We start from the raw sequence: 14,027 nt of genomic DNA, 5'->3' as shown, positions 1-14,027 counted from the left end.
GATGCGTCCTAGCCTACTGTTGAAAATCACATCCAAACTTCAAAATGTGTTTAATTGGAAATGGTCTTGCATTTAATTTCTCTTTGAGTTGCTACATCATGCCTCCAAAATAAGCAGCTCTTTTTTTTTCTTGTTAGAGGAAACATTAGATAAGACATTTATTTAAACTTTTTGGAGAACTCAAGCATTAGAGGAGAGTGCAAAGCATGATGAAGTAGTGACGTGGAGGGTAGTTAACAAATAAGCTGCCTACTGCAAAAGTGAACAGAGAAAGTGTAATGGGAAAGTCTCTTCTATGGTAATTTTAAACTAGAGGCTGGTTGTTGGAAACCTAGCAACAGAAATGCCTTCTATTCACTCTTCTTGTTCAGTGCCAATCAGTACTCTTACAGTGTCAAATGTATTTTGGTGGTCTTGTTTCCACCAAATTTAGGTGACTGCCAAAGGTGATTGTAAAATGAGGATTTCTTTCTAGGCTTAATTGATGCAGAACTCTGCACAGGCAAACCATTCAAGCATTTCTTTCCTTCATAACTAGACTGGTAAAAGCTAGGATTCACTTTTTAATTATTGATTGTTTTAAAAATTCCACTCCCCGTTCTTGAATGGGGAATCTTTATTTCCACTACAACTTGTGGAATCCCAGTAGAATATCTAACTTTTATGTACGGGAGCAGTATGTAGCTTGAATAACAACTTTTGAATGTGTTTCCTCTTAAATTTCAGTAACTTTTGAAAAGTGACCTTAGTATTTTTGATTTGGTGTTGGGTTTTTTTTGTGTGCATGCTATCTTTGTGTTGAGTTTGGGCTTGATTTCCTTTCTGTTTTCTTTTTTAATAAAAGAGTCTTGTGCCAAAGATGAAGTGCCAAATGACAGAGTTTTATGGAACAGAATCCTCGTATACTCTGAAATAAAACTGAATGTAGAATTCAAACGAGTTGTGGGTGTATTTTATCAGTATGCATTTCAGGTGACTTTTGGTACATATAATCCAGATTTTGGAAGAAATTTGACATTATAAAAAATGTGTTTTTCTTATATGGAACAATTTATCAGATAACCCAAACTATTCCTTGCCTTGGAATTTACAGCATATTTATCCATGCATAACAGTGACTCATTTCAGTAAAAGGGAATATACAAAGTATTCAGACTTTGATCCCTGAGTCTTTGATGAAATACAGTTATTTGATGTGTGACTTCCAAAATTTGTAATAAAAAGATGGATTTTTTTTTTCCTTCAGGCACAATTTTGCCATGTTTACTCAGTACAAGCAGGAACTTAACTTTGATAAATGTTTGTGATGAGGAAGGCTGGCAAAAGTGACACCTTAAGTATTTTTATGATGATGCAAGTCTTGGACAAATGTAAAGCAAACTTCTCAACTTTATCATATAAATGTGCATCTCTACACCTGTTGAAGTATTACCATTAGGTGTAAAGTGGTAATGAAGGTGCCAGATTCATTTTGTTTGAGGTCTTTGCTGAGTTTCAAGAATAGTGGCACAGCTGCAGTAGTGTTTGTGGGATACATTTTTGAGTCAGGCATTCCTTTACCATATCCTACCAAACAGCTGTCAGTCTGTATTATTTTTCAGTTCCAACCAGTTGGGGTTTTTTTTAAGTTTTTATATATTTTATTTGTAGGCTAGAGATAAATTTAGTATAGTCTGTCTAAACAGAAAATTTAATGCAATGAAAGCAATGCAAAGAAAACTTTAGCTTAATGACTTGTCAGCAAATGGTTAACCATGGGAAGAATAACATGCAGTTTCATGTAAATACATCAAGTTTCTTTTGATCGTTGATGCTGACTTGAATGCTCCCACAAATTTATGAAATATAAGAAAAACTTTCCCTGCTAATGAATTAAAAAATAAAGCCAAATTCCTACAGAATTTGTCAATATTTTAATTGATGAAATTTTGCTTCAAGGTCCTTTTCCATTAACTCAAATTTCTAGTCTAGTGAATTTTTTTTTTATGCAAGGGGAAGTTAGTAATAAGGTAAGGAAAGGATTAGCATATAAGAGAAATTAGTGGTTGAATTGATGCACATTATTTCATAAAAGCTATTTGAAAGATGCAAATCTTGAGAGTTTGTATAACTTCATACTATTTTCCTGATTTATGCTGTGGTATTTTAAACGGATAATATTAAATGAACTTGTGTTGAAATGCATGTGATTCTCTGGCAGGAACATTGGTAAGGGTGCTGGCCACAAACCAGCATAGATGAGAAAATTCAGCAAAAGAAAGGCAGTTAATTCTCCCATCTTTTTCTTTTTTGGTCAAACAATTGTGAATATCAAGGTAATTAAAGGAAAGAGAGAGGAGAAAGGATGGATATCAATACCTGCTTAGAATGGTATGGACAGTAAAGTTAGGGTGTGGATGACAACAGGTTTTCAAAGATTCTAATTTTACCTTTTCTCCTCCTCTTTTGATGTTTAGGAGCCAATTAGTAGAAAATGCTTGCAAGAAGCTGCTTCTCTAGATTAGAATGTTTCTCTGTTGTTGACAGTATATGGCATCAAATCTGAGTATAGATATATGACTTCTATGTATTTTATATTGCCTGCCATCAGGAGCATTGATGGAGTGAAAGTTTAAAATGACTAATTTGTTGCTTCCCAGTTATCAAGAGCATCAATCTTTTCTGTCTGGCCTTTGCACAGAAGGATTTTTTCAAAAAGACAATGCACGTATTGTGAAAATACTCAAATAATGTAAATTGGATTTATGAATCTTCTTTTGAGATACAGTCTTGTTCATATAATTTTTATCTTTTTTGTTGCATTTTATAAATTGCACTTTACAATTTTCAGTTTTCTCTTCCCTCCCCTTACTCAGGCTGCTGTGATTTATATGAACATCACCAATAAAAGGAGTTCTGTTGTTCCCTGACTTGTGTTGTAGCACAATTTTGCATGGTAGGTGTTTATAGCCTAAACAAGTATATTGAGTAACTGAGGAATTGCTTTTTTTCCCTCTTCACAACTGCCCCCTTTCCAGCTGTGCAATGGAGGTTCTGTCACAGAGCTTGTCAAGGGCCTGCTGCAGTGTGGCCGAAGACTGGATGAAGCTGTCATCTCATACATCTTGTATGGGGCTCTCTTGGTAAGGATCTTCATTGGGCTTGCAATGGCAGCAGAGGCTGCGGTTCACTTATTGCATACATACACTCTCCATTTCTAGAGTGTGGGAGTGGGAGCAATATCACATGGGCTGTTACAACAGCAGGGGTTGTATAAAGGCATGTCATCCGTGGACAGCTGTTTCTGTAGAGTGTGTGCAGATTTTCTTCATTACATTCCTTAATAACAGGGTAATTGTTTTTAAATAAGGGAATAAACTTATTTTTCTTACTGCTGGTATATAGGGCCTTCAGCATTTACACAATAACCGGATCATTCATCGGGATGTGAAAGGGAACAACATTCTCCTGACAACAGAAGGTGGAGTCAAGCTCGTTGACTTTGGTAATGACCACTTGCCCTTTGTTTTCTTGATACATGCAGTTTAGCCAAAGGCTCTGTTCACTTTCCCCTGGGAAGGCAGAATGTCACAGTGAGACTTTTTCAGAAGCATACTCAGAATTATTTTAAGAAGGAAAAATGCAAAAGGAACCTGATTAAAGCAAGCATAAAACTTCTAACTAAAAATCAGTGATAGAGTTTTAATTTTTAAAAGCTTAAACATAATTTAATAATTTTTAAAATTTTGAAGCTAGCATTTTATTTACAAAGCTCTTTTGCATTTTAGAAGAAATGTCAGTTTCAGGGCAGTTGTCCTAATTTAAATTTAGATTTTCTGTCTTTTGCATATGAAAAGCAAACATTCTTTCTGAAATGGTTTTGATAGCCTTAAGCATATTTTTTCCCCTCTGAGCAGAAGGTAAAATAGTCCCTTGGGTCCAAAACTCAACATCCATTTAATTAGTGATTATTGCTCTTAGATTTGAGCATACCAGTCTGGATATGTCATAAGAAACAAGAGAGAGAAAGGGAGGGAGGGTGGTAGAAAGGCACTTGGCAATGGGTTTAAAGACAGTTCAAATTTTATTCCTTTGAATGCACACTTAGAAAAAAAAATAAACAAAACTTTTGTCCCTCAGATAAGTATGCAAGGGAGTGGACAATTTTATTAAAAGTAACAGAAGCAGATCATTAGTAATATGATTTATTAATGAAACCATATAATGCATAAGGTAATTGCTATTGCAAATAATGAATGAATGACATGTTTGTTTAGCTGTGCATGAAGGTAAAGAAAAATGTTCACAAAATGAGAGTAGGGTAGAATGAAATGTCAAAAAAATCTGCAAATAATATTTTTTAAAAATCCTAAAATATTAAATTTATACAGTGGAAAGAAAATTGTGTACTGGTGATGTCATGGTATTATAAATTTAACACACATATGTATTGAAGATGCTAAAGTAAGTTGTCACAAAAGAGATTCCTTAGTATCTACTAGGGACAAAATTTCATTATTTGAATTGTAAAGGCAGCAATTAAAATAGTACTAGGAGAAACTTATGACCTGAAGCAAAACTTGGAGTTGAGTCCCTGACCTAACAGAAGAGAGGAAGATCCCTTCTCATTTGGGGGAATTTTGGCAGTCTAATCTTTGGTTTTACTCCATTATGGGAAAAGCTAGCTTTTCTCCCCAAAGCAAAGTGTTTTTATCAGATGTATTAAAGGCCTTAAAGACAGGTCAGTGTGCTCCACCCCCACGTAGCACCTTCAGTGAAACTGAGACTCCCAATCTTTCTGGTGTCCCATGGCTCTCTGAGTCTATATTTAGGTTTCAGAGGTTTTCTCTTACTTTGTATGTTAGGACAGTAGCACTAGAAAATTGCAACAAATATGACAGGCTCAGAAAAAAATGAGACTTAAATCTCAAGTGTTCCCTACTGCTTAACAATTAGGAAATCCAAGAAATGCCAATATGTCCATGGGCTTTCTGACTGAAGAAGTATCAGGTGCCAGGCTTTTATTAAGTTGCTCTTTTTCCTGTCTTAGTCCACTGCTAATAGCCACAGAACCGTCTCTGGGAATTGGGACTGAGTCACAGGTGATATTGTTTGTAGAACTGTTTTGTCTCATTTTTTTGCAGAAAGTAGAAGATAAATAGTGAAATTCCAAGGAATTCAGGAAGAGAAGGGACTTGCAGTTGAGAAAGTTGAATGATGTCAAATTGGAGATTATTCCTCCTTCTGCTAGAGGGTCACTTACATCAAAGGCAGTTCCTCATTTTCCCAATAGTCAGTTTGAAACACATTGTCCTGCTTTGCAGAAGAACTGTGTGTTCTTGCACTGCAGCTGAGATCTGTTATAGCTGTACTTGAGGCTTGTGGAATGCCTGACAATTGAAAGATCTCAGATTAAGTACCCAAACACAGTGGATGCTTTGGATATTTTTAGGTTAATCCCTGGAACTAATAATCCTCTGCCATTTTGTGGGAATGTTAAGCAGATTTGTTGCTTGGTGAGTGGGGAAGGAAATATGTCAAAAGAAAAAGAAAATAATAATTTTAAATTTAGTATAGGATTGGATATATTAAATGAGAATTCAAGTCAGTGGGGTTAAAAAATGAAAATATGACCTATTCGGTGAATGTTATTCTTTCAGTCGAGAGAATGAGGCAAAATCTTGATTTTAAAAAGGCTGCTTCATATTCAAGGCTGTACATATGGATATTAGGTCACAGAGAGGGTTACACAGATATCTTTAATTGAGGCTTTTCTTTACTGGATGACTTCACAGCTTATTTTTTCAACATAACACACATTTCTTCCCTCAACAGCTGCTGACAGCATAATATATTTGAATAAATGATGGTCACAGTAAATTGACCTAAAATGTCTGCAACTTATCATTCATTTGTACTTATGCTCACCCTCTCTCAGCTCTTTGGTATTCTGTTTTGGAATATCCCTAGACAACAGCTGTGAATTAAGGTGGCTGCAGAGAGATCACAGTGAAATGAACAGAGGCTTGTTGTATGTCCTAACCCTTAACTGTTTCCAGCAGTGCTCACAAAATCACTGAAGGCTTGCAATTACACTGAAAAATTAAAAACAAATATAAAATTGAATGTTGGAATCAGAAATCAAACAATTTAACTTATGAGTCTAATTTTTATTGGTAGCAGTCAATGCATATTATATGTGTTTCTGTTCATTTTTGTCTCTGGGTAATGCCAAAAGAGCAAACCTCTGTGGCTTTTGTTTTTAAAAAAATTTAAAGCAAAATATATTTCTAAGTTAATATTGGCTTTTGTGTCACGTCATTGGAATGCTACTGAACTGAACTCATTCAATTATATGTTGACCAGAGCACAGAAGATTTGCTGTCAAAGTTCATTCTGATTTGTTAATATTGTTGGATTGCACTCTAGTTAATTCTTTTGGGTTTTTTTCAGTTGTGCTTCAGTAGTCCAGCCCCAGTCAGCAAAGCTCTGAAGCTAATGTTTTGTTTTAAGTATGTGTTTAATTCCCTAAGTACAAGCTGCAGTGTGAGCTTGAGCTTCTGAGCTTTTCTCATTAGGGAAAGATTTAAGCAGATGCATAAGTGTTTTGTTGAACTAATGAACAAATTCCCTGTTTGTGATGTTCAGGCAGTACATTTCTGAAACAGAAGTTTTAAAGTCAAGTTGTAATTTTAATAGTTCCCATTTATACTTATGAAAACAGCAGAAAGAAATCTGGGATATTTGTGTGACAATGGAATTTTTGAGTTTGAATGAAAGTGCTTCAAACTGAGAGTCATTCACAAAAAAAATAAATCTCTGATAAACTGAAGAAAACAGCAGACTGAAATCAATCAAACAAATAATTTATACCTACTTTGGCCAGGCATTCTGCATCTGTGCTCACAGGTTTGGATTTTGTTTTCCAGATACTTGAAATAAACTTAGTGGAATGACAGTAACTTTGAAGCCAAGTTTCTTTCTCTGTTTTGCTGTAGGTGTTTCAGCCCAGCTCACCAGCACAAGGCTGCGTAGAAACACCTCAGTGGGAACCCCCTTTTGGATGGCACCTGAGGTAGGCAAATGTGCCTCTCTGGCTTCTCTCCATTCATTGCAATACAGACTTTATTGCCACTTCCCCATGGCAGGAGAGGATCTTTTCTTCCCTCTCTTATGGCTGTGTTTCTGCTTTACATCTTGTCCTCTTTTCAGTAAAAGTAACATACTATTAGAGTATACAAAATGGATTTCTAATAACCATTATTTTCTTCTCTGTAGTGTTTCCATAAAATTACAGCAAATCTATGAATAAATGAGGGTTCTAAGAATGTTATTACTTTCCAGTTAAATGTTGTATATTTTGGAGTGCTCGCCTGTGATGTAAATACAGACTGGGGGAGGAAGGAGGAATTCCTTCTTTCCAGTCTTGCTGTAGTCTTGCACACTGCAAAACCCTGAGTGACCCATGTGTTCTTTAGCCTTAATAATTAACTGGGGCCTTTAAACTTAGACACATGGGCTAGCATAGATTAAAAAATTGGTAAAAATAATATACAGGTAGCTTAGCCCATTTTCAAGTACCTTACTTACATAATTTTATATACTATTATCCAGACATAACCCTTTGCCTTCTATTTCATGAAGCTCCAAAAGGTTTTAACACACTATTGAACAAGTTTATACTTTACCAAAGTAAAGTTTGTTCAACAATGTGTTTTATCTTTGCAAGATAGCAATCTTTGCACTCCTTGCTTTAAGGAGCACAAAGTACTTCTGAAAGATATGGATTATGAAATTTAAAAACAAGGATTGAAACAGGAGTTGTTTGTTTGTAAATTGTTCAGCCTTTGTAATAGTACAAGCCTCTTTTCTGTTAAAGGCCATGAGAATTTTGGGGAATTTGGAATGGAATTTATCTATTACAAATGCACACAGGTCTGTTTCTGTAGGTTGAAGAGTTAAAAGTATTGTGCAAACATTTGTTTTAAAACATTTCATAATTTTTATCTATCCGTTTTTGTTGCTAAGGAGGGCTGATTATAGCTGAGCAGAGAAAATACACTGCAGTAAGGGGTCTAAAATTGATCTTGCACAGTCTCACAAAGAGTGGTTGATATTTCACCATCTCCATAACAACCAGTTTACGTCACAAAGGAGACACAAGATACCTTAGAAACCACTGTGAAAGCATTATTTATGGAATCACCTTGGTTGGAGACATTGCTAAAATGAGACCTCTATAAAATACTTCTCTAGATAATAGTGGACATATTATGAAAGATTTTATTGAACATGGATTATAATAGGTTCTTTTTGTGGTTCTGTTTTGCTTGAATAATTACCATCAAGGGCAGTAATTATACCAAATTTATCTTCCCTGCCATGTTGAAGATATTTGTTCTCGTGGCAGAAAGCCAAAGAGAGAAGCAGATATTTTGATCTGAAAAATTTTGACTTGAAAGTACAGCACACATGTAATCAACGTATGTTATGTACCTGGCATGCCAAACAAGAACAGGTGTATCTTTGAATTCTTCCTGTTTTGAAAAGATCTCTTCAAGAACCAACCCAGTAGCATAACCATAGTAACCCATATTACATTTCCATGCCTGTGTGAGACACACCAGGCTCCATAGGTGTGCCAATCTGCACAACAGCTGTAAGGTGCTTAGATATCCATTATGCTGTTGTTGGAATGGCTTTTAAATGACAGGTTGCATAACATGCTTGCTCAAATCTCTGCAGTTGCTCATATAAATGACAGGTTTCAAGTGACGTGCAGGATGCGTGCAATTTACTTTATTTCTGGGGAGATCTTTCTGGTATTTTTAAAATATGCACCCAAATTTTTATGGGAAAGATGGAAGATTAGGACTGCAATAAAACGAAAAGAAAATGAAAAGGTATGCTTGGGTAACAGTTTATTAGGAAGAGTATTTTCTAGACGAGATAGTGGTGAGATCAGTAAACACTAGGATGGCACTTAACTCAGTTTTTTGCACTCATTTACAAATAATCTTCCTGCCTAAAGGTTTTTGACATGGGATAGAATTTATTTCAAACCCCAAAATATCATAAAATAACTGAATGGAAATGAAATGCTACTAATCAGAGAAATAAAAAGCATGAAGGATTTTTTTTTTTGCAATTGAACTTCATCTATATGTGAAACATAGGTACCTCAGTCAATGCATAAGGTAATCATGGGGTCTCATCTGGCAATGAGAAGGATGGATTTAATCTGAAAGAGGAGTGAAGAGGGGAGATGAAAAAGTTTGCCTTGGAGGAAGAGACTACAGTAGTGTGTCAGAGTAGAATAAAGCTGACAGGAAATATTTTCCAGTGTAAAACCCAAGAAAATAAAACCTGGAGAAGAATGCTGCAGGATGTTTTAAAGCTGACAGATAGGAATAACTGGATATAAGCAGGAGACAAACACACTGAAAACTGGAATCACTAGATCAACCTGGGTCACAAATGGTCTATGAAATGAAGAAAACCACCTTTTAAGATTAAGTTTGCAAAATATTTCAAAGGGGTTATATGGCATGGTACTTGAAATAGCAGAAGCTCATAGGAAAATAGCAGTGTCTGAGGGTGGTGTAAGGAAGGTGTTCAACTCAGTGTTCTTACTGGCAGCTTTGAAAGTAGCAGCTTAACTGCTTAATATTTGAGTGACTCAAGCATCTTGGCTCCTTTTTTTTTGATGACTCTGAGGCTTGCTTAGCAGTATCAGGACAAAAAAGATCTGTCCTTGAGCATTTGTTTTGAGCAGAGCTTGTGATTCACAAAAATTTTGCTGAAAAATGAAAATACAGGTAAAAATTAGGCTGTGAGGAAGCAACAGAGAACGTGACAAGGATAAGTCAGTTTGAGAGCAGCTTTAAAGCAGACTCACTGAAAATGAATAATTGTTGTTTAACCTAATTAATATTTTTTCATGCTTATAAATGTAGACTCTCAGAAACTGAAACACTGAATACAAGCATACCAATAAAAGATAAAAAAATAAGGCAGGATAGTGTTAGTGTGTTTAAAGCTGCCTGTTATCAAACACTTAAATTACCTAAAATCTGGTTCTGTTGTGCTGAAATAGATTGTGTTATGTGCTAGCAGGATGAATCAGATTTGAAGCTTTTGTACTGAACTGCCTTAACATCTGTGGTTTTAAGCATTAACGTGTCTTGTTTTCAGCTTCCAGTGCACAACTGAACAGAATCTAGTTCAAGCAGAATTTGAGATTTCTTTTTCCACACATATGAGTAGATTATCATGATCTAGCTGAAAACTTGACTCTTGAAACAAACTCAGAATATCATAGAATAACAGGGTTACAGAGTCAAGTAGGTGGAAAAGACCTCTGAGATCATTGAGTCCAGCCTATGACCAACTGTTATGTCAACTAGACCAGGGCACTGAGTGCCACTTTCCTTAAGCACTTCTGGGGATTGGGCCTCCACCACTTCCCTGGGCAGTCCATGTTTAACATTTATGTTTAATCACCCTTGCTGTGAAGAAATTCTTCTTAATGTCCATCCTAAACCGTCCCTGACACAGCTTAAGACTATGACCTCTTGTCCTGGTTCAGATTGCCTTGAAAAAGAGGCTGCCCCCCACCTGGCTCCACCCTCCTTGCAGCAAGTTGTAGAGAGTGATGAGCCTCCTCTTCTCCAGGCTGAACACCCCCAGCTCCCTCAGCTGCTCCTCGTAGGACTTGTGCTGCACAGCCTTCACCAGCTTTGCTCCCTTCTCTGGACCTGTTCCAGCACCTCCATGTCCTCTCTGAATTGAGGTGCCCAGAACTGGACACAGCACCCAAGGTGTGACCTCACCAGTGCCGAGTACAGGGTGACAGTCATTGTCCCAGCCTTGCTGGCCACACTATTCCTGACACAGGCCAGGATTGCCCCTGGCTTTCTTGGCCACCTGGGCATGCACTGGCTCATGTTCAGCTGCTGTTGACCAGCACCCCCACATTTTTCCCACTGGGCCAACTTTCCAGTCATTCTGTCCCCAGCCTGTAGTGCTGCATGCTCAATCCCCTTAATCAGATGATCAGTAAAGGTATTAAACAGAACTGGGCCCAGCACTGATCCCTGGGGGGCACCACAAGTGGGCAGACACCCACTGGATGCAGCACCATTCACCACCACTCTCTGGCCCAGCCTTCCAGCCAGTTCCTAACCCAGCAAAGAGTGCTCCTGTCCAAGCTCTGTGCTGCCAGCTTTTCCAGGAGTGTGCTCTAGGAGGTTGTGTCAAAGGACCATCAAGTCCAGGTAAACAGCATCCACAGCCTTTCCCTCACCCACTAGGCAGATCACCTGGCCAAAAAAGGAGGTCAGGTTTATCAGGCAGGACCTGCCCTTCCTGGCTGGATAGAATCTCTTGGTTGTCCTGTATGTACCATGTGATCACACTCAAGATGATGTGCTCCATGTACAGATATATGTACATATTTGGCCCAAATTTAGTTTTAAGAATGGAAATAGAACAAGATACTTGAAGTGAGAAAGAACTGGTGAGATGCTGAAGATAATTTAAAACTGCAGGGAATATGCTGTTATATTTTACTGATAACTGCTGAAAATGACACTGGTGAATGTATATTTGTATTTTAAAAGGGACATAATTAAAACATAGTTGATCCTTTGAAGGATTAGGTGTTGAATTATGACATGACACATGTGTAGGAAAGGCTGTGATATTGTGGTAAAGATATATGAATTCTGTAATAATGAGTTAACCACAGGTAAAATCTTGGGTCTATTTTCCTATTTTCAGAGATATTTCAGATGTCACAGTATGATTTAAAGCTGTTTCAAATCTGTGTTTTGAGTATTTGTTACCATGCTGGCAGGCGGAAGTAATGATCAGTAAGATTGCCCCAGACAGTTTCCCATTCTCCTGCTGAATCAAGGCATTCTCCTGGGATAAAATTCAGTACATCTGAGGATCAGAATAAATTTCCAAAGTGTTAGAACAGTAGGTGAATAGCTTAAATTGTCTTTCTTTTCCCAATGTTCCTTTGTATTCTTTTTAAACTTTAAATCTGATCATGTGCGTGTGAAATAAGTCTAATCCTGAAACAATGAATAATATTTGCATTGTTTCAGTACCAAGTTGTGTGTCTGCATAATATAATGAAAAATTAACAAAACTAGCTGGTAAAAAAGCACCCTAATAAGTAACTTGCATTAATGTAGTTTAAAAATATACAAAGAGAAAAATACAATTTTGCAAAAACCTTTTGTCAACTTTTCTGCTGAAGCCAATATTTATTAAAATAAGGGCTGTATTCACGTCTTAGAATTTGGGAAAAAATAATTTAGTTGTAAATACATTTAATGTGCAGTTTAAATACTGAATTGGGAAAACAGCATAGAAAAGATAATCCCATCACTAACCTGGGCTTATTGAATCATAGGTTTGGGTTGGAAGGGACCTTAAAGATCATCTCTTTCCAAGTCCTCTGCCCTAGGAAGGGACACTCGACCAGGTTGCTCAAGGCCCCATCCAGCCTGACCTTAGACACTTCCAGGAATGGGGCATCCACAGCTTCTGTGGGCAAACTGTTCCAGTGCCTCACCACCCTCACAGCAAGGAATTTTTCCCTAATATCTAATCTAAACCTACTCTCTCTCAGGTTGAATCCATTCCCTCTTAATTTGTCACTATATGCTCTTGTAAAAAGTCCCTCTCCATCTTTCCTTTCATGTTTTTAATTAACTCTAAACAGGTACAGTGATACATTCCAATGAAGCAATTTAGCATAGTCTCATCTTGTCATATTTCAGCCTATTCTGTTTGTCAGCCCTTTGCTTACATCAAGAGATTCAAGGTCAATTTGCTAAAATTAGCTTTTTGCATATGCACATTTTCACTATACTTTTAATTGCCACCTTAGCAAGGATTTTTGTGCATGCTGATTTATAATGAACTGTAGGAATCCACTACTTAGTATAAATAGGATATAGATCTCAAGAATGGATACACTCTTACTTTTCTGCCTGAAAGCCATTTGAAAACAGTTTTACAGTGGAAAAGTATGCTTATGTTGTGATAAATACTATTACATCTTCTCTAATAAGGAAACTTGTGAAAATATCTTAATATCTTCTGTGAAAGTATAATAACAATTCTCATATACCTAATGATAAGAGATAGATTATTAAATTAGCTCTTATTACAGTTTTTCAGTTTTATAGTCTTTTTACCTTGTAAATTACAGTACATGAGATAAGATAGAAAGCATAATTTAAAAACAAAACCCCCAAACAACTGTCCTCATAGTAAAACTTTACTGATAGAAACAAATCTGCTGCTGCTGTTGTTATAGAACTTCTATAGCATCTGGCATCATGATTAATCAGCAGTGAAATATTTTAAAATTCCACACTTTTAAAGGGTAAAAATAATAAATGCTATAAATAAATGTTAAAGTTGAAGTTAAGCAGCATTAAATAATTTGCCACATAGGTGATACTATATTAAGCCTAGTGTGAAAGGAACTTCCCTCTTGACATACATTATGAAATTCCATCCTGGTTTTTGGGAGATTAGGGTGCTGGGGCACTGCAGTGTACTGGCAATTATTTTTAGGAAATACTAGCTGTCCTCTCGAAATGCAGCACTGCATTTGAGTGCAGAGCTGTCCTTCATGTGGAACTAGGCATAGGCATGCCAGAGAGGAACTGCAGAAGTGTAAGTGTGGGAAGGCGTCGGGGGAAGAGTGGGAACAGTTGCTCTAAATAGATAGGGTAAGACTGCATGGATGAACTGAGGGACACAGAAATGAAGTGATTTGCTTAAGAACTTACAGCAGGTCAGTGGCAGAATGTGGGATAGAATTAAGTCTCTAAATGGCTGCACATGGTTGAAATGCCTGTGACTGAGATGCCATCTTCCAAGAGTGATTTTAAAATTATTTTAAAATAGATTTTTTTTTCTGAATACAGATATTCATTTCTTCAAAGAAATGAAGGAAATTGCCTTTACTCTCCTGGTTTTTCCCCTGCTTTCTTTTCTGTGACTCTCAAACTGAAGCTGCT

The 14,027-nt window shown here is 36.7% G+C and overlaps 1 protein-coding gene across 1 annotated transcript in view; it reads left to right on the top strand.

The window, feature by feature from the left end:
* Positions 1 to 14,027, top strand: part of MYO3B (myosin IIIB) — a 188,348-nt gene that overhangs the window by 26,388 nt on the left and 147,933 nt on the right. The window contains exons 6-8 of the mRNA XM_058027793.1: positions 3,018 to 3,122; positions 3,385 to 3,484; positions 6,978 to 7,054. Of these exons, the coding sequence (XP_057883776.1) occupies positions 3,018 to 3,122; positions 3,385 to 3,484; positions 6,978 to 7,054 (282 nt within the window). The remainder of the gene's footprint in view (positions 1 to 3,017; positions 3,123 to 3,384; positions 3,485 to 6,977; positions 7,055 to 14,027) is intronic.

This window comes from Melospiza georgiana, chromosome 7 (assembly GCF_028018845.1).
Source record: "Melospiza georgiana isolate bMelGeo1 chromosome 7, bMelGeo1.pri, whole genome shotgun sequence".
In the NCBI taxonomy this organism is placed as follows: domain Eukaryota; kingdom Metazoa; phylum Chordata; class Aves; order Passeriformes; family Passerellidae; genus Melospiza; species Melospiza georgiana.
This window is presented reverse-complemented; position numbering and strand designations above follow the sequence as displayed.